Genomic DNA, 27,221 nt, shown 5'->3' on the forward strand with positions numbered 1-27,221 from the left:
ACATTCGGACTTTGCTGGCCCTTTTATGGGACAGATGTTTCTTGTAATGGTAGATGTGCATTCTAAATGGATTGAAGCTCACATCATGAGCAACATCACAGCCTCCTCAACCACAGACAAACTCAGGCAAGTGTTTGCAGTCCAGGGGTTGCCTGACACTCTGGTCACTGATAATGGCCCGACGTTCACCGGTGAGTTCATGCAGCAGAATGGCATTCTTCACATTCAGATGGCCCCTTTCCACCCAGCCTCCGGTGGTTTGGCAGAGTGGGCTGTTCACGTTCCATGGAGTTTCCATTTGTGAGAAAGACTACGGGGGAAGCATGTCCACCAATGACTTTGCCGGAGGGAGAGACGCTGGCAGAGGGGTCGGGGTACCCTGAGGAGGATGGACATTCTCACGCAGACACACAGACCCCGCTCACGCCCCCAACACCAGACCCACCTAAAACACCCCCACCAGCGGTGCCTGCTGGGTCACCGGGGGTAGTGCGCAGATCACAGCGCACTCGTAAACCTCCTGACAGACTGAATCTTTGGCGGGACAGTTTTCTTGTTGTTGTTGTTAGATTGAATGTTGAATCTGTCATGCTTTCCAGATGTTCTGTATTGATAAACTGTTGCTGAGATACTAGTATAAGTTTTCAAGGGTACGCAAGTTAATAACACCGCTGTTTTTATTTCCTGTTCTTTTTACGTTTGGGGAATATTGGATTTTAAAGGGGGAGAAGTGTTGTAATGTGAGCATTATTAAAAGAAAGTTAATACTAATTAAGATAATGGGGAGTTACTTCCGGTGTGCTTTGTATATAGTGTGCCTGCCGTGCCGTACGGCTTATGAAAGCCTCTGTATGTACATAACGGTTTTGACATTCGAGATAAAAGTTGTTTCTTCGGGCATGAAGTTGTCAAATGTGCCTTTTTCAAAGTAGAAGTTACCACACTTACTATAATTCATATTTTCCTTATTATTATACATTGATTGTACTGCTGCCGCAGAGATGACAAATTCCATGGAATATGCCGATGATCTTAAACCTGATTCTGATTCTGAAATCTCTTCTGTACCCTCTAGCTTTACAATGTCCTTCCTCCAAAAGAATGACCAACACTGTTCACAATGCTCCGTGTAACCTGTGGTAAACCATGTATATATGTTGTAACCCGGTTACCTGTCTGGACACACCCCTCTGTTGACTGCCCCTGTGGCTCCTCCCACAGAGTCCTGTATAAAGGTGTTCGCCTTGCCCCTCCCCCTCAGTCCAGGGGCAGACACTCACTGTGGAGGTCGTATTGTACAGCGAATAAAAGCCTTTCAGTATTTTACCAAACCTCAGTCTTTTGGAGTAATTGAAGGTGCTTCATAACCTCACCAAGGACTTATAATTTATGATGTCCCTCAATCCTAACCTTGCTGCCTTGATTGATTGAAGCCAGCATGCCATCATGTCTATTTGTGCAGCCACCTTGATTTCCTTTCCTACTCGACACTGCTCTGCCATTTCCTGTCTAGGTTCCACCCGGATTTCACTGTCCAAAATGCATCAGCTCACACTTATTTCGATAAAAATCCATTTGCCATTCCGTAGCCCATCTTGCTATTTGATCAAGATCTCTTTGGACAGTTGTAACCTGCTTACACCATCTATGTACTATTTTCGAATGAACAACTCATTGGCGCGTACAATTGAAGGCTTTGCAGGAGATGGGTGGAGCTACTCGCTGAAACACACTCGGTGAATTTTCTTATTATCAAACTATCACTGTTGTGGAAGGCGAGCGAAATGAAACTGTTACTGGCGTCTAGAAAATCACCAGCGCAAATTTTGGGTTTAGAATCTCTTTCTCAGACATTTGAAAGATTAACCATGCAAAATATATTATATTTCATGATTCTACTAATTTTTCTATTTTGCTTCTGCTGGATTTCCTGGATGGGACGAGAGAAAACTAATTACTTCAGGTACGAATCCCAATATTTGCGAATATTTTATTGTCGTTGAAAGCAATATATAAATGCATTTAAGTGATTTGGCTTGACGGCTCTATGTTTCTCTACAAAGTTCGAGTGACGCTCAGTCATTCTTGTTTTTTCTAATCCCCTCAAATCTTTTAATTCATTCCAATATTGTTTCCAATACACATGGTCCTTTCTGACCGTGGAGTATAAACGAACAGAGCAAAGAGTTACAATACAACCGGAGATCATGGAAAGAGTCAATGCACTTTTTATTATAATGTTACCCTTAGTTTCACATTTAAGCGTTTAGTACTGTGCCAAACTAACATATAAATAAAGTTCCCCAGAATGTAAACAAATGTTTTCTGTATCGATGCTGCACGAAATTGCAAGAAAGCACAGCAATAATAATCGGGGAACATTGGAAAAGGAAGCCGAGTTTCCTTGTTCGTGGGCTGCTTTGGAAGGGTTACTGTGATCGGGTAGAGAAGCACAATACGATAGGATTAATAAATAGCGTCGTACTGAGTAGCAACAATTATAATATTGTTAATTTTTACATTCCCAGTGGGAAAGAAACCAATGGATACAGGAATAGCATTTCAAAGAGGATTAATTATGTAAGCCTATAAGCAGAGCTAGCTAAAATGTGCTGGCAAATTAAGTTGATGAAGAAGAAGAAGAAAGCCCTTAACTCCGAGTGGAGTCATCTGGACGCCGTCATGACGGCATTTTTTTAAGCAGGCTTTCTTATTTTTACGAGGTCGATTTGCGAGCTCGACGCTCAAGGGAGCAGGTTGGACGCCACCAGTCGGCCAAAATTAAGTAGAGCATTGGCAAATTAAAATAAGCGGGAGACATTCAAGATGATTTTTCGGAATACAAAATATAGCTTTCACTGTCGATAAAAAAAATTTGTGGGCATGGTGTTGGACGACCCACATCCGTTTTAAACGTACACAAAGGTGTGTGCAATGTCAGAAGATAGCGAGTTAGTAAAAATTCCTTAATGACTAGCTAAAAGACAGATACGAGACTAAATAAGCTAGAAATATGAATTGAATTGACTTTATTACTTACATCTTACACATACATGAGTAAAATTTTATGTTTCATCTCCGTCTAAATGTGCAATTTATAGTAATTGGTAATAAGTAGTATATACGATTGTATGTTATATGTCAATAAATAATAATATGTTCATTGTCTATTATTCAATGCCTTGGACAACTAAACCAGCAAGCCATGTTTTCACCTGGAAACCTAGTTTCTTTATAAATATTGCAAAACAAATTTAGAGTTTTGCTCAGTATAATTGCATTAAGAGTCAACATTGATGTCCATCATAATGTAAAATATGATCCTCTGCAAGTAGGTTTTTTATTGTTTGACTCTTTATCTCTATTTTTCTTAACCGGATTTTTGTAGAATTGCAAAAGAGACAAGAAAGGACCAACAGAAGCATATTTCACCAGAATGTATGGAACTGAGCAAAATCTTTACTCTAAAACCAAACAGGTAACAGTTCTTATTCTCGCAAACACAAGGAAATCTGCAGATGCTTGAAATTCAAGCAACACACACAAAATGCTGGTGGAATGCAGCAGGTCAGGCAGCATCTCTAGGAAGAGGTACAGTCGATGTTTTGGGCCGAGACCCTTCGTCAAGACTAACTGAAAGAAGAGGTAGTAAGAGATTTGAAAGTGGGAGGGCGAGGGGGAGATCTGAAATGATAGGAGAAGACAGGAGGGGAAGGGATGGAGCTAAAAGCTGGAAAGTTGATTGGCAAAAGGGATACAAGGCTGGAGAAGGGAGAGGATCATAGGACAGGAAGCCTAGGGAGAAAGAAAGGGGGAGAGGAGCACCAGAGGAAGATGGAAAGTAGGCAAGGAGTTACTTTCAATCTTTTTTGTATTGATATAAAAGAATAAGGGTAGATACAAACCAGAGGAGAGGTTATCTCAAATACATAATTCAATAATAATACAAACACAGAAAGAAGTATACGCTGTCAAAATCATGTAGTATTAAGCTAATATAAAGAGAAAAGAGAACCACCTCTCCTCTTAACAGTTCATGAAAAAAAGATTCAAAATTTTCTATTATTAGAGAAAAAAAAACACTAAACTAACCTAAAACAAAAAACAAGGGGACTGGGCAGTCCATTTGGAGGATAAGGTTAAAAAAAAGGGGGGAAATCCTTCTGATCAAATCTAAAAGGAGTTATAGTGAAAAGGGCAGAGGGAGAAAAACTAGAGAGAGAAAGAAAGGGGAAAAATAATAAATAAAATAATACATAAAAAATGATAAATAAACAAATAAATAAATAAATACATACATACATACATATGTATTGGGCCCTGAATGGTAGAGAGAGAGGAAGTGTAAGGGCATGTGTAGCACTTGTTCCGCTTACAAGGATCAGTGCCAGGAGGGAGATCAGTGGGGAGGGATGAGGGGGATGAATGGACAAGGGAGTCGCTTAGGGAGCGATCCCTGCGGAAAGCAGAGATGGGGGGAGGGAGGGATGTGCTTGGTGGTGGGATCCTGTTGGAGGTGGCGGAAGTTACGGAGAATTATATGTTGGACCCGGAGGCTGGTGGGGTGGTAGGTGAGGACAAGGGGAACCCTATTCCTAGTGGGGTGGCGGGAGGATGGAGTGAGAGCAGATGTGCGTGAAATGGGGGAAATGCGTTTGAGAGCAGAGTTGATGGTGGAAGAAGGGAAGCCCCTTTCTTAAAAAAAAGGAGGGCATCTCCTTCATCCTGGAATGAAAAGCCTCATCCCAAGAGCAGATGTGGCGGAGACGGAGGAATTGTGAGAAGGGGCTCGCGTTTTTGCAAGAGAGTGGGTAGGAAGAGGAATAGTCCAGGTAGCTGTGAGTCTATAGGCTTATAGTAGACTTCAGTAGGTAAGCTGTCTCCAGGGATAAAGACAGAAAGATCAGAAAAGGGGAGGGAGGTGTCAGAAATGGACCAGGTAAATTTGAGGGCAGGGTGAAAGTTGGAGGCAAAGTTAATGAAGTCAATGAGCTCAGCATGCGTGCAGGAAGTAGCGCCAATCCAGTCGTCGATGTAGCGAAGGAAAAGTGGGGGACGGATACCAGTATAGGCTTGGAATATGGATTGTTCCACAAAGCTAACAAAAAGGCAGGCATAGCTGGGACCCATACGGGTGCCCATGGCTACACCTTTAGTTTGGAGGAAGTAGGAGGAGCCAAAGGAGAAATTATTAAGGGTAAGGACTAATTCCTCTAGGGATTGAACAAGGGGGGGATAAAACAGTGTCGAGGTATGCAGAAATGAGTTCGGTGGGGCAGGAGCAAGCTGAAATAATGGGAGTACCTGGACAGGCAGGTTTGTGGATCTTGGGTTGGAGGTAGAAATGGAAAGTGCGGAGTGTGGAAAATATAAGGTTGATGGCAGTGGATGGGAGATCCCCAGAGCTGCTAAGGTTGGTGACAATGTGAGTGCTCCTTAGTGGGGTCATGATCGAGGGGTAAATAAGAGGAGGTATCAGCGAGTTGACACTGTGCCTCGGCAAGGTAGAGGTCAGTAATTTTGGATTTATTCCTGGGGAGGTTAACTTTCAAAACTGCTAAGTTCCCCAGAAGAAACAATTCTGGGTCTAGAGGGAAATCTATCCCCAGAATCTTTCCCGGTACCTCCCCTAGATCTATCCAAAAAGATTTCAGTTTTGTGCATAGCCAGGTGGAATGCAAAAAGGTACCAACATCTATGCCACACCTGAAATACTTGTCAGAATTTTCTGGTTTATTTTATGTATTTTTTCAGGTGTGACATACTACTGATGTAAAAAATTAAAATGTATTATTCTGTACCTAGAGTTGATAAGAGTGGTAACACTATCCAAACATAGATGTGACCAAAATTGATGATCAATTACAATGCCGAAATCCGACTTCCATCTCTCCCTCGATCTGTATATACCAAGCTTTCTGCATTAGTCCTGGAATAAAGAATACATATTAGAAATAAATTTAGTTGTATTCCCCTTTCGAATTAGAACCTCCATGTCTGAGCACCTAGGTAGGGCCAGTGATGGACCCAAACAGTCCGTCAAAAAAGATCGTAATTGGAGATAACAGAAGAATGTGTTATTAGATAAATTATGTGTAAGTCCCTCAAAAGACATAAATTGCTTCTGCTGATTATAACAACCTTCAATGCACCTGATACCGTGTTGATGCCAGGTGACTAGAAATTTATGACCCAGAGTCATGGGTATTAATCTGTTCTGAGATAGAGGCATCTTTGAGGATATTCATTTTTTTAGACCCATAAACTGTTTAATTTTTTCCCAGATATAAATTACGTGTCTCAGTAGAGGATTATTTATTTTCTTTTTAATTAATTTAGAGTCCCATTTATATATAAATTCTTCTGCCATCTCTTCTCCTACCATATGTAAGCCAATTGTAACCCAAGGAGGAATAGTTGTTTCATCAAAAAAAGAAGCAATGAAGCATGCTTGTGCAGCTAAATAATATTTTTTATAATCTGGTAATTTTAACCCTCCCAATTTATAGTCCCAGGCCCATTTTTCCATGGAGATTCTAGGTATTTTACCCGACCATGAAAATAAATGAATATGTCCATTGAGAATCTTAAAAAAAATTATTGGGTAATGGGATGGGTAAAGACTGAAAAAAATACTGAAGTCTTGGCATTATCTTCATTTTTATACAGTTTACCCTGCCCATCAGTGTGATGGGAAGCTTTATCCACCTACGTAGGTCCTCCTCGACATTCCACAGCAAGGGGAGATAAATAAGTTTATAAATATCTTCCAAATTACGACTAAACTTAATCCCCAGATATTTCATGTTGAATTTAACCCATCTAAACTGAGTGCCATATTGATATTGGGCATAGTCTTTACCTAAAGGTAAAATTTCACTTTTATTCCAATTTATTTTATATCCCGAGACTATACCATAATTGTCCAGCAAGGCCGTAAGTCTTACCAAAGAGCCGGCCGGGTCAGCCAAATATACTAAAGTGTCATCAGCAAATAAATTAATTTTATATTCTTCCTGGGGCACCTTAAACCCCTTTATGTCCGGATCCTGTCTAACAGCCTCAGCCAATGGCTCTATTACCAGAACAAATAGAGCTGGAGATAGTGGGCAACCTTGTCTACTAGATCTATGTGGAGAGAAAACTGGTGAAATCTGCCCATTCGTAATTATTTTGGCCTTAGACTGATGGTATAGTGCTTTTATCCAATTTATGGATATTTGGCCTAGACCAAATTTTTCCATTGTTTTAAATAAAAAATCCCATTCTAGTCTATCAAAGACCTTTTCAGCATCTAAAGCCACTGCTACAGTTGGGTCCACCTTCGTCCTAGCTAAATGTAATATAGTCAATAGTCTGCCAATATTATCAGATAATAATAGACGAAGCGTCTCGGCCTGAAACGTTGACTGCACCTCTTCCTAGAGATGCTGCCTGGCCTGCTGCGTTCACCAGCAACTTTGATGTGTGTTGCTTGATTATCAGATAATTGTCTATTTTTAATAAATCCTGTTTGACCGGGTTTAATCAATTTTGGCAGATATCGAGCTAGTCTATTAGCCAATGCCTTTGCTGTAATTTTATAGTCCGCATTTAAAAGTGAGATCGGCCTATAAGATGCTGGTTTTAGCGGATCCTTATCCTTCTTGAGAATTAATGTAATAATTGCTGTTGAAAAGGATTCCGGTAGAGTATGGGTCTCCTCAGCCTGAGTCACAACCCTCATAGAAAGGGGCATTAATTGATCCTTAAATTCTCAATAAAGTTAAGGGGGAAAACCATCATCTCCCAGCAATTTATTAGCCTGTAATAAGCCTAGGGCTCTTTCAATTTCATTCCTAGAAAAAGCGGCATTCAATTCTTCCTGATCTTGTTGACTCAATTTGGGAAGCTGTAAATTAGAAAAGAAATCATCAATTTTCAGTGAGTCACCCACTGATTCTGATTTATATAGTTCCGAATAGAACTGCTTAAAAGTATCATTTATTTCTTTTGGCTTATATGAAACCTTACCTTCCCCTGTTTGAATCGCATTTATTGTTCTGGAGGTTTCTTCCACACTCAGTTGCCAAGATAGTATTTTATGGGTTCTCTCCTAATTCATAATATTGTTGTTTTGATTTTAGTATCATTTTTTCTATTCTATAGGTTGTGTTATACTCTATTTTTTATTTATTAAATTTTTATAATTTTCCTCTGTTGTTAAATTCCGACAATCTTTTTCTAATTGTGTTATTTCTTTCTCCAATTCATTTAATTTTGTTACATATTTATTTTTTATACCCTTAAAATATCCAATTATTTGTCCTCTTAAGTATGTTTTTAATATGTCCCATAATAAGAAATTATTGGCAGTAGAGGGTGAGTTTGTCTCACAGAACAATTCCCCAGGAATAAATCCAAATTTATTAAAATTGCATTGTCAGTGGCCAGGAAATGCATAGCAGTAACATGGAAATCTGATTCCCTTGTACATATTGATCATTGGAATAAAGAAATGCAAAATTGTATACCCCTTGAGAAGATTACTTATACCCTTAGGAATGGATACACTATGTTCATGAAGATTTGGCAACCATATTTGGATTACTTAAATGCCCAGATTGTTTAATTTTTTTTTAATTAATATATCCCTTATTATAAGTTAGTTTCTTTAATTTGTATTTTAAACTGACTCTGAGAGCTGGATGCCTACTCTTCCTTTTCTTTTAATCTCTTTTTTTTTCTCTCTCCTTTCTTTCCTGTCTTTTATGGTTTTCTTTCTCCCTCCTTTTTTCTAATGAGGGGAGATGGTGTTGGGATAGGTGTTTTTTTTCCCTTAGAGTTAATGTATTTGAATTATTTTTTTCAATATGTATTAATTGTATTAATTAGGTCCTTATATTTCCTCTCTAAAAATTAAATAAAATATATAAAAAATTTAAAAAATGGTAGAGGTCAGTACACCAGACTACAGCAGCACCCCCCCCCCTATCGGCGGGTTTAATAGTAAGGTTAGGATTAGTGCAGAGGGAGTGGAGAGCAGAGCATTCAGGAGGAATGAGGTTGGAATGGGAACAAGGTGTGGTGAAGTCGAGACAGTTGATGTCCCATCAGCAGTTAGCAATAAAGAGATCCAGAGCAGGCAGAAGACCAGAGTGGGGTGTCCATGAAGAGGAGGAGGGTTGAAGACAGGAGAAGGGAGTCATTGGCGGGGGTGGGAGAGTCCCTGCCGAAGAAGTGGGCTTGAAGACGGAGCCGGGGGAACAAGAGTTCAGTGTCATGGCACACGCGAAACTTGCTGCGTTGTGGGCGAAGGGGGACAAAGGTAAGGTCCTTACTGAGGACAGAGCATTCTGCCACCAGACTCCGGGACCAACATATAATTCTCCGTAACTTCCGCCACCTCCAACGGGATCCCACCACCAAGCACATCTTTCCCTCTCCCCCCCCCCTCTGCTTTCCACAGGGATTGCTCCCTACACGACTCCCTTGTCCATTCGTTCCCCCCCATCCCTTCCCACCGATCTCCCTCCTGGCACATATTCTTGTAAGCGGAGCAAGTGCTACAAATGCCCTTACACTTCCTCCCTCACCACCATTCAGAGCCCCAGACAGTCCTTCCAGGTGAGGCGACACTTCACCTGTGAGTCAGCTATTGTGATATACTGCGTCTGGTGCTTCCAGTGCGGCATTCTATATATTGGCGAGACCTAACGCAGACTGGGAGACCGTTTCACTGAACACCTACGCTCTGTCCACCAGAAAAAGCAGGATCTCCCAGTGGCCACGCATTTTAATTCTACGTCCCTTTCCCATTCTGATATGTCAATCCATGGCCTCCTCTACTGTCAAGATGAAGCCACACTCAGGTTGGAGGAAGAACACCTTATATTCCGTCTGATAGCCTCCAACCTGATGGCATGAACATTGACTTCTTTAACTTCCATTAATGCCCCTCTTCCCCTTCTTACCCCATCCCTTATTTATTATTTTTCACCTTTTCTTTCTCTCTTTTTTCTCCCTCTGTCCTTCTCACAATAACTCCTTGCCTACTCTCCATCTTCCTCTGGTGCTCCCCTCCCCATTTCTTTCTCCCTACGCCTCCCGTTCCTTGATCCTCTCCCTTCTCCAACCTTGTATCCCTTTTGCCAATCAATTTCCAGCTCTTAGCTCCATCCCTGCCCCTCCTGTCTTCTCCTATCATTTCGGATCTCCCCCTCCCACTTTCAAATCTCTTACTATCTCTTCTTTCAGTTAATCCTGATGAAGGGTCTCTGCCCGAAACATCGACTGTACCTCTTCCTATAGATGCTGCCTGGCCTGCTGCATTCCACCAGCATTTTGAGACAGTTCCTATTCTGTAAGATTTGCTATCTTTACTAATTGTTGCAAAGGGGTGAAACAAGCTTTTGGTGTATTGATAGCACTCTCATGTCAGGTGAAGTTTGAGTACTCCTCTGGAATTGAAATAGAATCATCAAGATTGAAATCCAATTAAACACAGAATCTAATATTTTAGGATGATAGGATGACCAGCAGGGAGCTGTAATCTGGGTACGAAAAACCCCAGTGTAATAGCTGAGAGAAGCAGTGGTATGACTCACAATCTGGATAAGAGTGTACAAGTCAGGATGTGGCCGAAGCAAGGCTTTGGATGTTGGGTGAAGGGCAGGGGGCATTAGCTTCAATAACAATTTATCTATTTCACATCACATGGAATTCCCAGAGGAGTTGATTAAAGATAATCAGTATGGCTTTGTGCATGGGAAATCATGTCTCACATATTTGATTTAGTTGTTTGTTTTTGAAGAAGTAAACAAGGAGGAGGATAAGGGCAGTGAAATAAATGTAGTCTACATGGACTTTAGGAAGGGGTTTGATAAAGTTCTGCATGGTAGACTGTTATGCGAATTAGATCACATGGAATCTAAGGACAGCTGGCTAAATGGATACACAGTTGCCTTGATGGGAGGAACCATGGGTGATGGTGGAAGATTGTTTTTGGATTGGAGGCTCGTGCCATTCCACAGGTGTCAGTGCAAGGCCCATTACTAGTTGTTATACAGTAGTTGGTGATTTGGATGAGAACGTACAAGGTATGCAGAATAAGATTTCAGATATCACTAAAACGGATGGTGTTATTGACAGTGAAGATAGTTATTAGGAATACAGAGCTGCTGATCAGCTGGATAAGTGCGCTGAGAAATGGGAGAAGGAGTTTGATTGATGAGCATGAGGATTTGTACCTTGGAAAGATAAATCAAGTTAGGGGATTCACAGTCAACAGTCAGGCCCTGAGGAGCATAATTGCAACAAGGAATACAAGTTTATGGTTTCCTGAAAGTCGTCAATTTAGATACCATTGAAATAAACTCAAAGACATTGCTCAGTGGGACCCCATGTAGGTTTGTTCTCGGTGCTCTTGTTGCCATTGTTCATCACTCATTCTGGAGTAACACCATGATAACTAGTCTATAATGTGGTGTGTACAGAGATGGCTGACTATACCAATATTGGCTTGATAGTTTCTTTCCCACAGATGACCAATGTGTGTGAATGTTGGTAGAACTCAGCATCTATGGAAGGGAAAAATAGTCAACCCTTCATCAGAATTGAAACATTGACTGTTTATTCCTCTCGCTAGATGCTGCCTGACTTGCTGAGTTTTTCCAGCATTTTGTGTGTGTTGCTCAAGATTCTTAGCATCTGCAGAATCTTTTGTCTTGCTGTTCCCAGCATCAGTTTTGAAGCTCTTCAGGGAGTCTTTGAAATACATTTTTCTGTCAACTACTTCTGCCCTCAGTAAGCTCTCCATAAAGTAGCTGCTTTGATATTTTATCATCACGGCATGCTTCTGACATGTCCTCCTCACGTTTCAGCATGTGTAACTGCTTTAGAGATTTATTTGAGAAGGAATCTGTGTGTCTGGAATCTGCCTGGCTAATTAATGTAAACTATTGTGCATGGACAAATGATGTGGAATTGTCTATTCTGTCCGACAAGTTTACTGTACACTGTCCTTGTTTCGCAAACATAAAAGTATGGGTGACAATAGCATAATACATCTCCACTTTGTCATTAGGCTAATTCCTCTTTGCTCTCACATTTCTCGGTCCTCTGAAAGTAAAGCTGACTCTTACTGTCTTGTTGACTTTGTCATCAATATTGACTGATTGAGAGAGAGACCTGCCATGATATGTGAACTAGCCCACTGCAGAAAGACTCACCATTTACAGGAATATTTGGTCTATGTGTGGGGTGTTTGCTGAAGGTAGATGCATAATTTCATTTTTCTTTGAGCTAATTATGAGAGCAAAGTTGCCACAGTCACTGGCAAATTTGCCTGGACTTTTCTGCACATCAGCTTTTGAGCCTGATTCAGTGGACACTCATTTGCAAAGATCAGGTTCCTGGATAAAATCAGGTTTCTTATACTTTGCTTTTGTCTGACTAATCTCTCCAGATTAAAAAGAGTATTATCCATCCTGTATCTAAGCAACACACACAAAACTCTGGCCAAACTCTGCAGGTCAGGGAGCATTTATGGAGTGAAGAAAACAGTTGACGTTTCAGGCTAAGATTGTGAAGGAATTTGACCCGAAACATTGAACGTTTATTTCCCTCCACAGATGCTGCCTGACCTGTTGAGCTCCTCTGTGTGTTACTCAAGATTTCCCAGTATCTGCAGAGTCTCCTGAATCATGTATGTCATGAAGGCCTATGGACAATCATGGCAAAGTGTGGTTGCCTCAAAAGATCTATCATAATTGTCTGACAACTCCACACTGATAGAACGAGGAATATCACAGTTACAATAACTTGACAGCAGTTGTGGCCCACAGCCCTGCATTAATTGGAGACAGTCACCACTTTGAGAGAGTCTCATTATCATCTACATACTGATTAACAGGTTGTTAATTTCCCCCTTCTATAGAACAATACAGCTACCCGACACTGCAGATCTTTAGGACTTTATTCCCTAGAATGTAGAAGATTGAGAGGAGATTTGTTAGAGGTATGCAAAATTATAGATAGAGTAACTTCCACCAGGCTTTATCCACTGGGGTTGGTGACACTACATCTAGTGGCCATGTGTTAAGGGTGAAAGGTGAAATGGTCAAGGGGAACATGAGGGAGAACTTCTTCACTCAGAGGGTGGTGAGAGTGTGGAATGAACTGCCAGCGGAAGTGGTGCATTTCAACATTTAAGAGAAATTTTAACAGGTACACGGATGAGAGGCCTATGCAAGGCTATTGCCCAGGTGCCGGTGAATGGGACTGGGCAGATTGATGGTTTGACATGAACTAAATGGGCGAAAGGCTTGTTTCTGTGGTGTGGAATTTTACAACACTATGTCTCTATAACAATCATGCAAGGTGCTGTTTTCTAGTTTACAAGTTGTAATGCAGTAAATATTGAAGGAGTTCCTGTTCTTCTGTCTACTAAAATCCAGTTGCTCACCAACATGAGGAAGCTCACTTACAACAAAACCAGACTGTAAAAATGAGTGAGGGCTGCAGACCAAGGTATGTTGCTGGAAATCAGAGGAGGACTGGCAGTAGAAAGGAAAATGAGCCCATGTCATGCAGAAATAGTCTTATATAAAACTTTTTTAAAAATAGATTCTATAAAAATAGATACATTAAAACAAAAGGAATGCAAAAAAATGAAGTTAAAGACCACAATGCTACTAAAAATACATTTTTGAATATGAACAGCTTGAATTCTTCTTAGATAGCAACTTAACACAGATAACTCTAATATATTTCAAATGATCTGTCAGTAACTATGCATGGGTTTTTGAGAAGGATGCAATTCAATTAATAGGACCTCTCAGCACACATTCTTGGACTCCACTAGATTGCAGCACTTGATCACGGTCAGCTCTTTCAACTGGAAATCTGGCAGGTTTAAATGGCAGTGCAATTCTAAGGGCTATGTGGCTTACTCCTGCTAATATGTTCCCATGTTTCATGTGTTTTGAGCAGATAATAAGGTGTGTTTGACTGAGTTCAATTGTCTTTTTGGTTTTTGTGATAGTAACATCAAGATGCAATCAAAGCAACACTTTGTAGAGCTGCTAGGTGTGAGCCAGGACAGATACCAATGCACCTGCTCCGCCACTTCTGGGCAAAGGAGTATTCATCAGGAGGTAAACGGCAAGCCTGTCTGTATCACAGACTACATGGCAGCTTGCATTCATGGAAAATGCATGTTAAAATCCATCCTTTGGAATAAACCTGTATTTCACTTGTATACTGAATTTTAAATAATGCATGGGTTTTCCTTCATATTTACCTCTTCATTATTTGATTTATCATCTTAGGTTTACGGAGGATGATTTTATCAAACTATTCAAGAAAGTTCAGAATTGCGGATGGGTGAAAAATTCTACAGAGCACAGAAAGATCCGGTAATTTTCTAGTGTTAAAGATCAGCATTTTTAAAGAATTATAGTATTGCTGATACTTAGAGTTTGATGAAGAAAAAATATTGTAAAGGAACAGTAGCAATATGCTTCAAAACCGTCATGCCAGGAGGCCATTTCCCCTGAGATCAAGGTTTCCATTAGCTGTGCTCTTTGACCGGGTTTTTCACCGTTGGGGCTATCTATAAAAGTGCTGATCTTTTAATTTCTAAACATCAAGGTGTGAAGTGGAAGGTGCCTCTAAGCAGTTTCTTTTTTTATTTTGTAGGGTGCAGTTGGTAGAGTGCCCCAGAAAATAGTTCTTGGCCCTCAGTTATTTATGGTTTAGATGATGAGACAAAACATGAGGTATCCTGGTTGCTGATGATACAAAAATAAGATAGAAAGGCTTGTTGTAATCAGCTTGCCGTGACCCTATAATGGACTACAGATAGAGTGGACAAAAACTTGGCAAACAAAATTCATTTTGGGGAATTGTGAGGTTATGTACTTCAGAAGGATAAACAGAAAGGGAGATTATGATCTGAATGGAAAGTGACGACAAATGAGGAGTTTGGTTTTGCAAAGTTGACTAGACTGGGAGTGACTGTGCCATGTCCAAATTTAGCCCCTAAGCCAACGCAAAATGGTTCATCCAATTTGATTCTTGCTTTTTCCACATAGCATTTTTGGTGGAACTAAATAGCTTACTTGTATGATGCATAAGGTGGCCATTGGGCCCATTGGGTCTGGGCTAGCTCCTTGCACAAAACATCATTGATCACATTTCCTGTCATCTTATAGTAGTAGCATTGTAACTTACTTCCTCACACATGTATAGTGACTCTTCTGATACTGTTTCCCATCAACTTGTGTGAAAGAGAAATGTCTGTTAACATAACAGAATGCATGTGGGATGTGGGGAAAAAGATGGAGCAAGGGCAGAATCAAATCTGTCACCCTAGCACTGTGAGGCAGCAGCACTAACTACTGCCCCGCCATGAAAGCTGTTGCTCAGTCTGCAGGAATTCTTTGGCCAGGTTGGGAAAGGATGGCAGAATTCCTCACCTAAAATGGGTTTCAGTAGGATTTTAACAACAGCCCAACAGTTCTGTGGCTGTCATTATTAACATCTAGTTTTGTTCTTTAATTTCCAGATTATTTAACTGGTTTTGTGTATATTCAACAGCTACCACAAGCTTTTAATAAGAGATTTTTTTGTGCAAGCTTATCAACCTAAACTCTGTACCTTCAAATTATCCATAGAATCCAGGAAGTTTACAAAGGAATCACACTGTGAACAGTAAAGGGATAAATCAGATATTGGGCTGCAAAATTTATTTACTGTACTCCTAATTCTTAAGTAGTATCATTTACATCTGTTGACAACACCAACGGTTATAATGGCCTATTAAATAATCTGTGAAATCTGATCATTTGTTGCAATGTGAGATAAATACCAGCTAGCTGTGTATAGCAATATGGAAGTAACTAAGAAAATGAGATGTGACAACAGATTAGGAAGGTATTTTGTATGTAAGCCTTCTTGGTGAAAAATTTTGAGTACCGATGGATGCAGTTACCCTAATACTGAATAACACTTCCTGAGTACTGAAGGTTTTGAGGGGTGGAATTTGTTAGGTGTGTCCAAGAATTTCTGACACAATATGCAAGCAGGTCAATGAGAGGAGAGGCTATACTGAATCTAGTACTAGGCAGTGAACCTGGTCAGGTGACAGATCTCTTGGTGGGTGAGCATTTTGGAGACAGTGACCACGACTCCCTGACCTCTAACATAGCCTGCGACAGGGATAGGAACGCACGGTATGGGAAAGTACTTAAACGGTGGAGGCGGAATTATGAATCCACTGGGCAGGAACTTGGGACCGTAATTAGGAACAGATATTCTCAGGGAAGTGGACAACAGAAATGCGGTGGTTATTTAAGGAGTGCTTGCATGGGTTCTGGATGGGTTTGTCCCATTGAGGCAGGGAAAGGCTGGGAGGGTGGAGGAACCATGGCTGATAAAACATGCGGAGCCTCTAGTCAGGAGGAAGAAAAAAAAACTTACTTAGGGTTTAGTAAGCAATGGTCAGACAGGCTTTTAGAGAGTCACAAGGTAGACAGGAAGCAAGGGAACCTTTGACAATTATCTTTGTATCCTTACTGGCAACAAGAGTAGTTCCAGATGATTGGAGGGTGGCAAATGTTATTTCTTTATTCAAGAAAAGGGGTAGGGATAACCCTAGGGATAACCAGTGAGACAAATGCTTTCAGAAAGGCAATTGAATATGAAAATGATGTCTTTTTATGTTTTCTTGATTTCATTAAAGCATTTCACAAAGTGCATCATGAAAAATTATTTCAAATTCTCACTAAACTAAACATTGACGGAAGAGACCAACAACTGCTTCAAAATTTATATTGGAATTAAACAGCGGCGGTAAAAATTGATGATAATATAAGCAGTTGGACTAAAATTGAAAGAGGAGTTAGACAGGGATGCGTTGCCTCACCGGAATTGTTTAATATCTATAGCGAAATGATTCTCAGAGAAATAGAAGACCTAGATGGGATAAAAATTGGAGGTGTTAATATCAACAATATAAGATATGCAGATGATACCACCCTAATAGCAAGTGCTGCAGAAGACCTACAAATCCTTCCAGACAAAGTAGTACAAACAAGTGCAGATTTTGGTCTAACTATCAACTGTAAAAAAAAACAAATTTATGGTAATATCAAAAGAGCAGGATACTTCCAACTGCCAATTGTACATCAGTAACCAAGATCTTGAACAAAAGACCAGCTTTATATCACAAGATGCTAGAAGTAAAGTAGAAATAAAAAGAAGAATTGCCATTGCCAAAACCAACTTCCAAAAAAATGAAACCCATTTTTACCAACAGACAGATTTCTATGACAACAAAGCTTAGGCTACTAAAATGTTACATCTGATCAATCTTGCTGTATGCTTCCGAAACATAGTCTATAACACCAGAACTCTAAAGAACCTTAGAAGCAACAGAAATGTGGTTTCTCAGAAGAATGCTGGAAGTAGCATACAGAGATAGGGTAACTAATGAGACAGTACTCCAACGTGCCCATACAAAAAGATCTTTAATGAGAACATTAAATGAGAGGAAACTTAAATTCCTGGGCCATGTCATCAGAAAGGGAGAAGTAGAATGCCTTACATTACAAGGCCGTATGCCTGGGAAACGTGGAAGTGGAAGGCAAAGAAGAAAATATATGGACACTGAAAGAACTAACAGATCTAAGTGTGCGAGATATCATTGACACTGCATGGGATCGTTCGATGTTGAAAGCCATGATCGCCCAAGCGTGTAACACGCAAGGCACATGAAGAAGAAGTAGTCTTACATCAGTAGTGGGCCAATTATGAAGAAGATTCTTGGAGATAGGATTTACGAGCATTTAGAGAAGCATAGTCTGATTTGGGAGAGTCAGCAAGACTTTGAGAGAGGCAGGTTATATCCCATAACCCTGAATGAATTCTTTGAGGGAGTAACAAAATGCATTGATGAAGGCAGAACAGAGGATGTAATGTATTTGACAAGGTTCCTGGTAAGCTCATTCAGAAAATCAGGGAGGAATTGGCTGTGTGGATTCAGAATTGGCTTTCCTATAGAAGCAGATGGTGATTGCATGTGGAGCATATTCTGTATGGAAGTCGATGACCAGTGGTGTTCCACAGCGATCTGCTGTTGGACCTCTGCTCTTTGTGATTCTTAAAATTGACTTGAATAAGGATGTGGAAGGGTGGTTTAGTAACTTTGCAGATGACATGAAGGTTGGTAATGTTGTGGACAGAGTACAATATCGTTGAAAGTTAAAACAGGACATTGATCGGATACAGAGCTGGAAGATAGAGTTTAATGTGGAAAATGTAAAGTGATTCATTTTGGAAGGTCAAGTGTAAAGGCAGAACACACGAAATGCTAAAGGAACACAACAGGTCAGGCAGCATGTATGGAGAGGAATAAACAGTTGACATTTCAGGCCAAGTCTCTTCATCAGGACTTGAAAGGAAGGGGGAAGAACCAGAATAAGAAGGTAGGGGTATGGGAAAGAGTACAAGCTGGCAGATGATAGGTGAAGCTAGGTGTGGGGAAAAGTAGATGGGTCACAGGGGGGTGGGATGAGGGTGAGAAGGTGGAAGGTGATAGGTGGAAATGGTAAAGAGCTGAAGAAGGTATTGGATAAGGGAGGAGAGTGTACCATGGAAGAACAGGAAGGAGGAGGGGCACCAGAGAGAGGTGAGAAGAAGAGAAAGAGTAAGAGGAGAGCTAGAATGGAGAATGGAAAAGAGAGAAGGAGAGAAATTACCAGAAGTTGATGTTCATGTGGTCGGGTTCGAGGCTAGCCAGACAGAATATGAGGACACCTCATTTGTTTAGTATACTGCTGGATGACGGATGATTATGTTGATCAAGACTTTAGGTATATCTAAGGCTGCTGTTCTTCAATAGTGTCACTTGGATCTGAAAATTGCTGTCTTGATCCCTTATTAAGGGAATGCACCTACAGCCTCCTGAATGAGTAGTGATGAATCACCTAAATATATGATACTTAACAGTCATTGTCACAAAATGTTTTGCCTTCCAGATCACAGCTACAGAAATGCTGCAATGCATCAAAAAATTTCATTATTACACAAGTCAATACTCCACTGGGTACAAGCATCAGTTATGCAGCAGAAAACAAAAAAAAATTAGTTACCAAAGACATCTTTGACCTGATTCCAAAGGTAAGTTTTGGTTTGCTCAGTGGTGCATGGAGACTGTAGATAAGTTAAATCTGAGGATGAGGAAAAAAAACATATTCATGGTTCCTAATGTTGTCTAGTCAATGTTCCTAATGTAAAATTTTAATATCCTTTCATTTCTGATCATTTGTGTCAAATTTGGTGACTGCTGCAATTTGAGTTGTTACTTCTGTTGGGATCCATGCCAGCGTCTCTGATAATTCCCCAGCATGATAGATGCAGTTGTTCCATGAAAACCCAGATAAATTGGATCTCCCAAATCTACAGAATGATTTTGGTCTGACATTCTCCAAAACAATTGGGTATATACTTAATATATAATACATCCTTTCAGAATTTGGCCTGGGAAAATGCATTATCTCAATCTCGTTTGGACTTGTTGAGGAAAACAAGGTAGAGTCCAATATGGAACTGCCTCAGCTGGATTAGGATCTACTACTGATCAAGTGTCTCCAGTACAGCAAGGAACCAGAACAATGAAACACTCACTTGTAGCATTACAGGTATGCTAAAACAATACACAAAACATAAATTAGACATAAATTATGCAAGATACTGAAAAGAAAAGGAAAAGGCTATGCAAAAGAAGGCAAGTGTTTCTCTTCTTAACTTACCTAAGTAACTGATCAAATCAAGTTTAATTATCATTTAAACCAGACATAGATACAGCTGAGCAAGAGAGCATTCCTCCAATACCAAGGTGCAAAACATACAAAATAGCAAGTAAAATTAAAAATAGCCAGTAACGTAATTCAAAATAGTGAGCAAAGAAGCACTTTCACTGAAATAAACATGTATATAGTCCACAACACACTGGAGGAACTCAGCGGATCGGGCAGCATCAGTGGAAAAGATCGGTCGACATTTCGGGCTGGAACCCTTTGTCAGGACAGTAGGGGGGGGAAGGGGCAGAGGCCCTATAAAGAAGGTGGGGGGAGGGTGGGAAGGAGAAGGCTGGTAGGTTCCAGGTGAAAAACCAGTAAGGGGAAAGATAAAGGGGTGGGGGAGGGGAGGCAGAGAGGTGATAGGCAGGAAAGGTGAAGAAAGAATAGGGGAAAACACAATGGGTAGTAGAAGGAGGCGGGACCATGAGGGAGGTGATAGGCAGCTGCGGGAGGGGGCAGAGTGACATAGGGATAGGGGAAGGTAGGGGGGAGGGAATTACCTGAAGTTGGAGAATTCTATGTTCATACCAAGGGGCTGGAGACTACCTAGACAGTATATGAGGTGTTGCTCCTCCAGCCTGAGTTTAGCCTCATCATGGCAGTAGAGGAGGCCATGTATGGACATACTAAGCACACCTTTCCCTCTCCACCCCTCTCTGCTTTCCGCAGGGATCGGTCGCTCCGCAACTCTCTGGTCCACACGTCCCTCCCCACGGATCACCCACCTGGCACTTATCCCTGTAAGCACAAGTGCTACACCTGTCCCTACACCTCCTCTCTTGCCACCATTCAGGGCCCCAAACAGTCCTTCCAAGTGAGGCAACACTTCACTTGAGAGTCTGTTGGGGTCATCTATTGCATCCGGTGCTCCCGGTGCGGCCTCCTCTACACCGGTGAAACCCGATGCAGATTGGGGGACTGCTTCGTCGAGCACTTCCGCTCCATCCGCCAGTACAGACAGGATCTCCCAGTAGCCACCCACTTCAACTCTGCTTCCCACTCCCATTCAGATATGTCCATACATGGCCTCCTCTACAGAGTTGTTATCATGGGTGACTTTAACTTCCCTAACATTGATTGGCATCTGATTAGTTCCAATGGTTCAGATGGGGCAGAGTTTGTTAAGTGTGTCCAGGAGGGATTCCTGTCACAGTATGTTGACAGGCCGACTAGGGGGAATACCATACTAGATCTCGTATTAGTTAACGAACCGGGTCAGGTCACAGATCTCTCAGTGGGTGAGCATCTGGGGGACAGTGACCACGGCTCCCTGGCCTTTAACATTATCATGGAAAAGGATAGAATCAGAGACAACAGGGAATTTTTTGTAATTGGGGAAGCGCAAATTATGAGGCAATAAGGCTAGAACTTGTGGGTGTGAATTGGGATGATGTTTTTGCAGGGAAATGTACTATGGACATGTGGTTGATGTTTAGGGATCTCTTTCAGGATGTTAGGGATAAATTTGTCCTGGTGAAGATAAAGAATGGTAGGGTGAAGGAACCATGGGTGACAAGTGAGGTGGAAAATCTAGTCAGGTGGAAGAAGGCAGCATACATGAGGTTTAGGAAGCAAGGATCAGATGACTCTATTGAGGAATATAGGGTAGCAAGAAAAGAGCTTAAGAAGGGGCTGGGAAGAGCAAGAAGGAGGCATGAGAAGGCCTTGGAGAGTAGGGTAAAGGAAAACCCCTAGGCATTCTTCAATTATGTGAAGAAGAAAAGGATGACAGGAGTGAAGGTAGGATCAATTAGAGATAAAAGTGGGAAGATGTGCTTAGAGGCTGTGGAAGTGAGTGAGGTTCTCAATGAATACTTTTCTTCAGTATTCACTAATGAGAAGGAACCTGATGACGATGAGGACAATATGAGTGAGGTTGATGTTCTGGAGCATGTTGATATTAAGGGAGAGGAGGTGTTGGAATTGCTAAAATACATTAGGACAGATAAGTCCCCGGGTGACCAGGCATATAGATGAGGGTATTGCAGTGGATGTGATCCACATGGATTTTAGTAAGGCATTTGACAAAGTTCCACATGGTAGGCTTATTCAGAAAGTCAGAAGGCATGGGATCCAGGGAAGTTTGGCCAGGTGGATTCAGAATTGGCTTGCCTGCAGAAGGCCTTTCCTGATTTCCTTGTCCATTCCTCCCTCCCCACTGATTCCTGCAAGCAGGACAAATACAACACCTACCCCTTCACCTCTTCTCTCAACATTATTCAGGACCCCAAACAGTTTTTCCAGATGAGGCAGGTGGGGTCATCTACTATATCTGATGCTGCTGGCGTGGTCTCCTCTACATTGGTGAGACCTGACATTGATTGAGGGACAGCTTTTTTGAGCATCTTTGCTCCATCTGCCTCAAGGGGCAGAATTTCCTGGTGGACACCTAATTTTATTCTACTTCCCACTCCCATTCTGACATGCTGGGCCATGGCCTCCATTTGTGCCACGATGAAACATGTTTAAGGAGCAACACCTCATATTCTGTTTGAGTAGCCTCCAACCTGACAGTATAAACACTGATTCCTCTACTGTCCGATAATTTCTCCCCCCCCCCTCCCTTTTTTATTCACCATTCTGACTCTTCCCTTCTCTTCTCCTCACTTGTCTATCACCTCCCCCGGTGTACTTCCTCCTTATCTTTCACCCATTGTCCACTCTCCTCTCCTATCAGATTTCTGCTTCTTCAACTTTTACATTTTCACCTTCTCACTTCATTCCCCCGCCACCCACCCAACTTCTGCCTCAGCTGACTTCACCTATCACCTCCAGCCTGTACTCCTTCCGTCCCCCCCCCCATCCACTTATTCTGGCTCCTTTCCCCTCCTTTCCAGTCATAATGAAGGATCTCAGCCCTCAACATTGACTGCTTATTCCTCTCCATTGGAATAATGGACGTGCTGAGCGTCCAGGATTTTGTGTGCATTACATGGGACGTTGACAGGATGCAGAGCTGAACTGAGGTGTGGCAGGTGGAGTTCAATCCAGAAAAGTAAGAAGTGATTCTCTTTGGAAGGTTGACATTGAAAGTCAAATACAAGGGTAAGAGGAGGATTCTTAACAGTGTGGAGGAATACTGGGATCTTGGGGTCCAAGTCCATAGATCACTGAAAGTTGCTGTTTGAGTTAATAGGGTGGCTAAGAAAGAGTACGGTGTGTTGGTCTTCTTTAGCAGGTGACTCAGTTCAAGTGCTGTGAGGCAATGTTGCTGCTCTACAAAACTCTGGCTAGGCCACACTTTCAGTATTGTGTTCAGTTCTGCTCATCTTATTACATAAAGGATATAGAAGCTTTTGAGAGAGCGCAAAGGTGATTTACCAGGATTCTGCCTGGATTCGAGAAAATATGAGAAAGCTGGGGCTTTTCTCTTTGGAATGAAAAATAAGAGGCAGCTTGATGGAGGTGTGTAAGACGTGAAGAGGCATAAATCGAGTGGACATTCAGCACCTTTATCCCAATGGCAACACACTTCTTCGGCAATTGGAAGAAAGCACAGGAGAGACAGTATTTTCTGCACAGGGAGTGGTAAGTGCAACTGTCATAAGGTGGGCGCACTGGGAGAGGGACCCAAATGCAAGACACAGACACTGAAGTACTAGGAACAGGACAGGACTAGAGACTAGAGTTAGGGACATGACTAGCAAGCAAGGGAAGTGGGGAAGAAAGGACGCTGGACATTGACACAGGCCCTGGACGAGACTAGGATGCAGGGCCTGGGCTAGGACATGGACAAGAAACACGGAACCCGGACAAGGAACTAGGAACAAGGAGTCTGGACAAGTGACACGGAATTCCCGAACCAGAGCCTGGACAAGGATCCAAAACCTGGGTCTTGGTTGGGACTCGGAACCTGGATCTTGACTCAGACTCCAGAACTAGACGAAGACATGACATGGCTACAGGACTGGACGTGGCTTGGGTTCTTCATGGCTTGGGCTCCTCGAGGCGAGGACATGATGAGGCTTGGGCTCCTCGAGGCCAGGACATGATGAGGCTTGGGCTCGGACTCCAAGCCAGAGACTGGACAAGGACCCAGAACATGGGTCTTACTCAGGCTCAGACTCCGGAACTAGGTGAAGACATGGCATGGTCCTGGGAGACAGGACAGGAACACAGAACCTTGGTCTAGAGCATGGGAACACAGAGACAGGACCTACCTAGCGAAAGCGTGGACACAGACAATTCCAAACACTAGGTAGCAGCAAACGGCCGGACCTACCTAGTGAAGGTATGGACACAGAGGCAGTTCCAACTCAACGATAGACAGTTCCTCATCTTGACACAGCAAGGCTCTGGTCTTGCTTCGGTGGTTGAACTTCACAAGGTTGCAGGCAAGGCTCCAGGCAGAAGAGGAAGGGAACAGTCCAGCAACTGAAGCTGAACCCAGAAGCTGTTTATGTAGCCAGCCCAAGATGAGAATCATGTGACTCAATTAAGGCACACACAGGACAAGGGAGAACCGGAAAACCTGGAATAAGGATCGATAGACCGGAGCGTGAACCGGAATGCGGACTTCACAGACCAGACTATGACAGCAACTCTGATGTTCTGTAAAGGAAACTAAAAGATAGATAATAAATTTTGGGGGGGGGGGGCAGGATTCCTTACACTCAGAGAATAATGAGTACCCAAAATACAATGCCAGAGAGAGGGGTGGAAGCAGAGTTATTGACAGCATTTGAGATGACATGTAACCATTTGAATTGACGTAACTATCTGAATTGCCCAGGCATTGAACGATACACACCAAATCTTAGAAAATTTGGTTAATGCTGATGGGTGCTTACTGTTTGGCAGCGATCCAATGGGCTGAAAGGCTCCCCACATCAAATATCTCCTTATTTAAAACTGCCATACATATGAATGCCTATTAAGATAACCAATGGGATTTTTAAATTCAGTAGATCCTAAATGCATATTCTCAGCAGGCCAGGTGGCATCTGTTGAAATAGCAATAACCTTCATACTTCCAACTGCTTAGAACTGAGAAAGTGAGAAAACAAGAAAGATTAGAAAGGGCAAAGGGAATATATGAATAGAATTCCAGGTTTGCTACGGTGATTAGCATTGACGAAAGCCATTAACAGTTTAATGACAACAGTAGAAAGAGTACAAGCAAAGTAACATGAAACCTATGAATTTAGATCTGTCATGTGTACACAATACTTTAGCTTTTTTCCACCTTAATGCCCCCATCAATCAGTCAACTGAATGACCTTGTTTACAGTTTATCCCTTTGGTTTTAACCCATCCCATTAATCCCTTGCCTACCATCACTACAACAGAAAACTAAGAATGTTTGTTCTTATAGATGTGACAAACCAGTTTGTAACTTGAAATGTCACCTGTTTCTCCTTCCTCCGATGCTGCCTCACTCACTAATGATACCAATATTTTGAGTCCTAACAGTATTCAGATGCTCCTCCCACTCTTACCCTGTAATTTTTTTTCAATTACCTTTTGAAAACACTAATCAATTGTATTTATTCTTAAAGGAGCTGAGTTCCAGATTGCAACCAATCTCCAGTATAATTTTTTTGAAATCTCTTCCTCCATGTTTCTATTGTCCTTTATAAATCTGTTCTCTCCTCACACTTATAGCAAATGGAAATATGTTCCCCTTCCTATCAGTCCATTCCATCCTACCTGCACATATCTTGTACACCCTTAAGAAACCTCCTCTCCCTTTTCATTGCTTTGACTTCTCTGATGCAATCCTGTAACTGACATCCTTCAATTGTGTCATCATTCTTGTAAATCTCTACTGTGCTCCCTTCAGACCCTACACTTTCTACCTAAAGCCACACAGTCAGAAGGGACAGAAACAGGCCCCTCGGCCCACTATGTCTGTGCCAGCCCTTGGTTCGATTCACTCCATATCTTGGTGATTCATAGAATATAGGACAGTACAGGACATAGCCAGGTCCTTCAGCCCATGTTGTCACTGCTGGCCATGATGACAAGTTAAGTTGCGTATTTTCCTTGACATGGTCAATATGCCATTCGGATGTTGTGAGAGTACTTTCCTCCACCTCCCTCCAAGCAGTGCATTTCAGATTCCAACTGCACTCCTGCACTCCAGGTATGAAAATTCCAATTAATTCAGCATCAGAACCAGAATCAGGTTTATTATCACCGGCATGTGTCGTGAAGTTTGTTAACTTAACAGCAGCCTTTTGTACCTGCCTTAAGATATACTTGATGTTTCTTCCTCTTTTCCAGATTGCACCATCATCTGCACACAATGATTTGCCAAATCCTGTCGCTACCTGATCCATATGCTATATTTCCATAATCCAATACAGATCTTACTGAAGCCACATACATTCTCTTCAAAGCTGAACAATCTAGGAGATTGCTCCTATTCCCTACCAGTCAAACAGCTCATCACATTTATTACTTTTTTACATTTCTCCTCAACTTTCCTGATATGGTCTGCCCATGTTAATCGTGAATCAAATATAACTCCCAGAAATTTAAATGATGCAACCCTTTCTAATTCAACCTCATACCTCCTTAACTTCTTCCCTACCTCAACCCTTTTCCTGGTAAAAAATACAGTTTGAGTTTTATCTACTGAAAATCTACATCCCCAATCATAACCCCACTCCACCACTTCATCAATTGCTTCTTGTAGTTTCCTGATTATATAGTCCATGTTCCTGCCTCTTTTCCACAAAGCCCCATCATCCACAAACAGTGACCTACCTATATCCACTGGTACCTTTGTGAAGACATCATTGATAATGATGAAAAGTAACGGGCTAATCACACTACCTTGAGGTGTGCCATTTTCCACTATGTACTGTTTTGATAATTCTGATCCAATCCGAACTTGAATTTTTCTACCAAACAAAAAATCTTTAATACAATTAAAAACTCTCCCACCAACCCCCATCTTGTGCAGTTCAATTAATAATCCTTCCTTCCACATCATATCATAGGCTTTTTCAATATCAAAGAACACTGCCACTACTGACTCTCTATTTGCCTGGGCCTTCCTTATTTCAGTCTCTAACATTATCACTGAGTCCATGGAATTCCTTCCCTTTCTAAAACCACTCTGATAACTTGCCAGCATTCCCCTTTTCTCAAGCTCATATGATAACCTTTCTGTTATCATCCTTTCCATTATCTTACATATACTTGATGTTAATGCAATTGGTCTGTAGCTAGTGGGTTTTGACAGATCCTTGCCAGGCTTCCTTATTGGAATTACTACTGCTTCTTTCCATGCACTTGGTAATCTTCCCTCCTCCCACACTCTGTTATAAAAATGCAGCAACTTCCTTCTCCTAGATTTTTTAGCATCACAGAGCATATCAGATCTTTCCCTGGGGAGGTTGGTCTTGATCTCTCTATTGCTCTCACCAT

General features: G+C 41.6%; 1 protein-coding gene across 1 annotated transcript in view; it reads left to right on the plus strand.

The window, feature by feature from the left end:
- Nucleotides 1–27,221, plus strand: part of LOC140195719 (alpha-2,8-sialyltransferase 8F-like) — a 76,333-nt gene that overhangs the window by 18,188 nt on the left and 30,924 nt on the right. Inside the window, exons 2-4 of the mRNA XM_072254427.1 lie at nt 3,389–3,478; nt 14,310–14,396; nt 19,020–19,161. Coding sequence (XP_072110528.1) covers nt 3,389–3,478; nt 14,310–14,396; nt 19,020–19,161 — 319 coding nt within the window. The remainder of the gene's footprint in view (nt 1–3,388; nt 3,479–14,309; nt 14,397–19,019; nt 19,162–27,221) is intronic.

The sequence above is a fragment of the Mobula birostris genome, chromosome 3 (genome assembly GCF_030028105.1).
Source record: "Mobula birostris isolate sMobBir1 chromosome 3, sMobBir1.hap1, whole genome shotgun sequence".
Lineage (NCBI taxonomy): Eukaryota > Metazoa > Chordata > Chondrichthyes > Myliobatiformes > Myliobatidae > Mobula > Mobula birostris.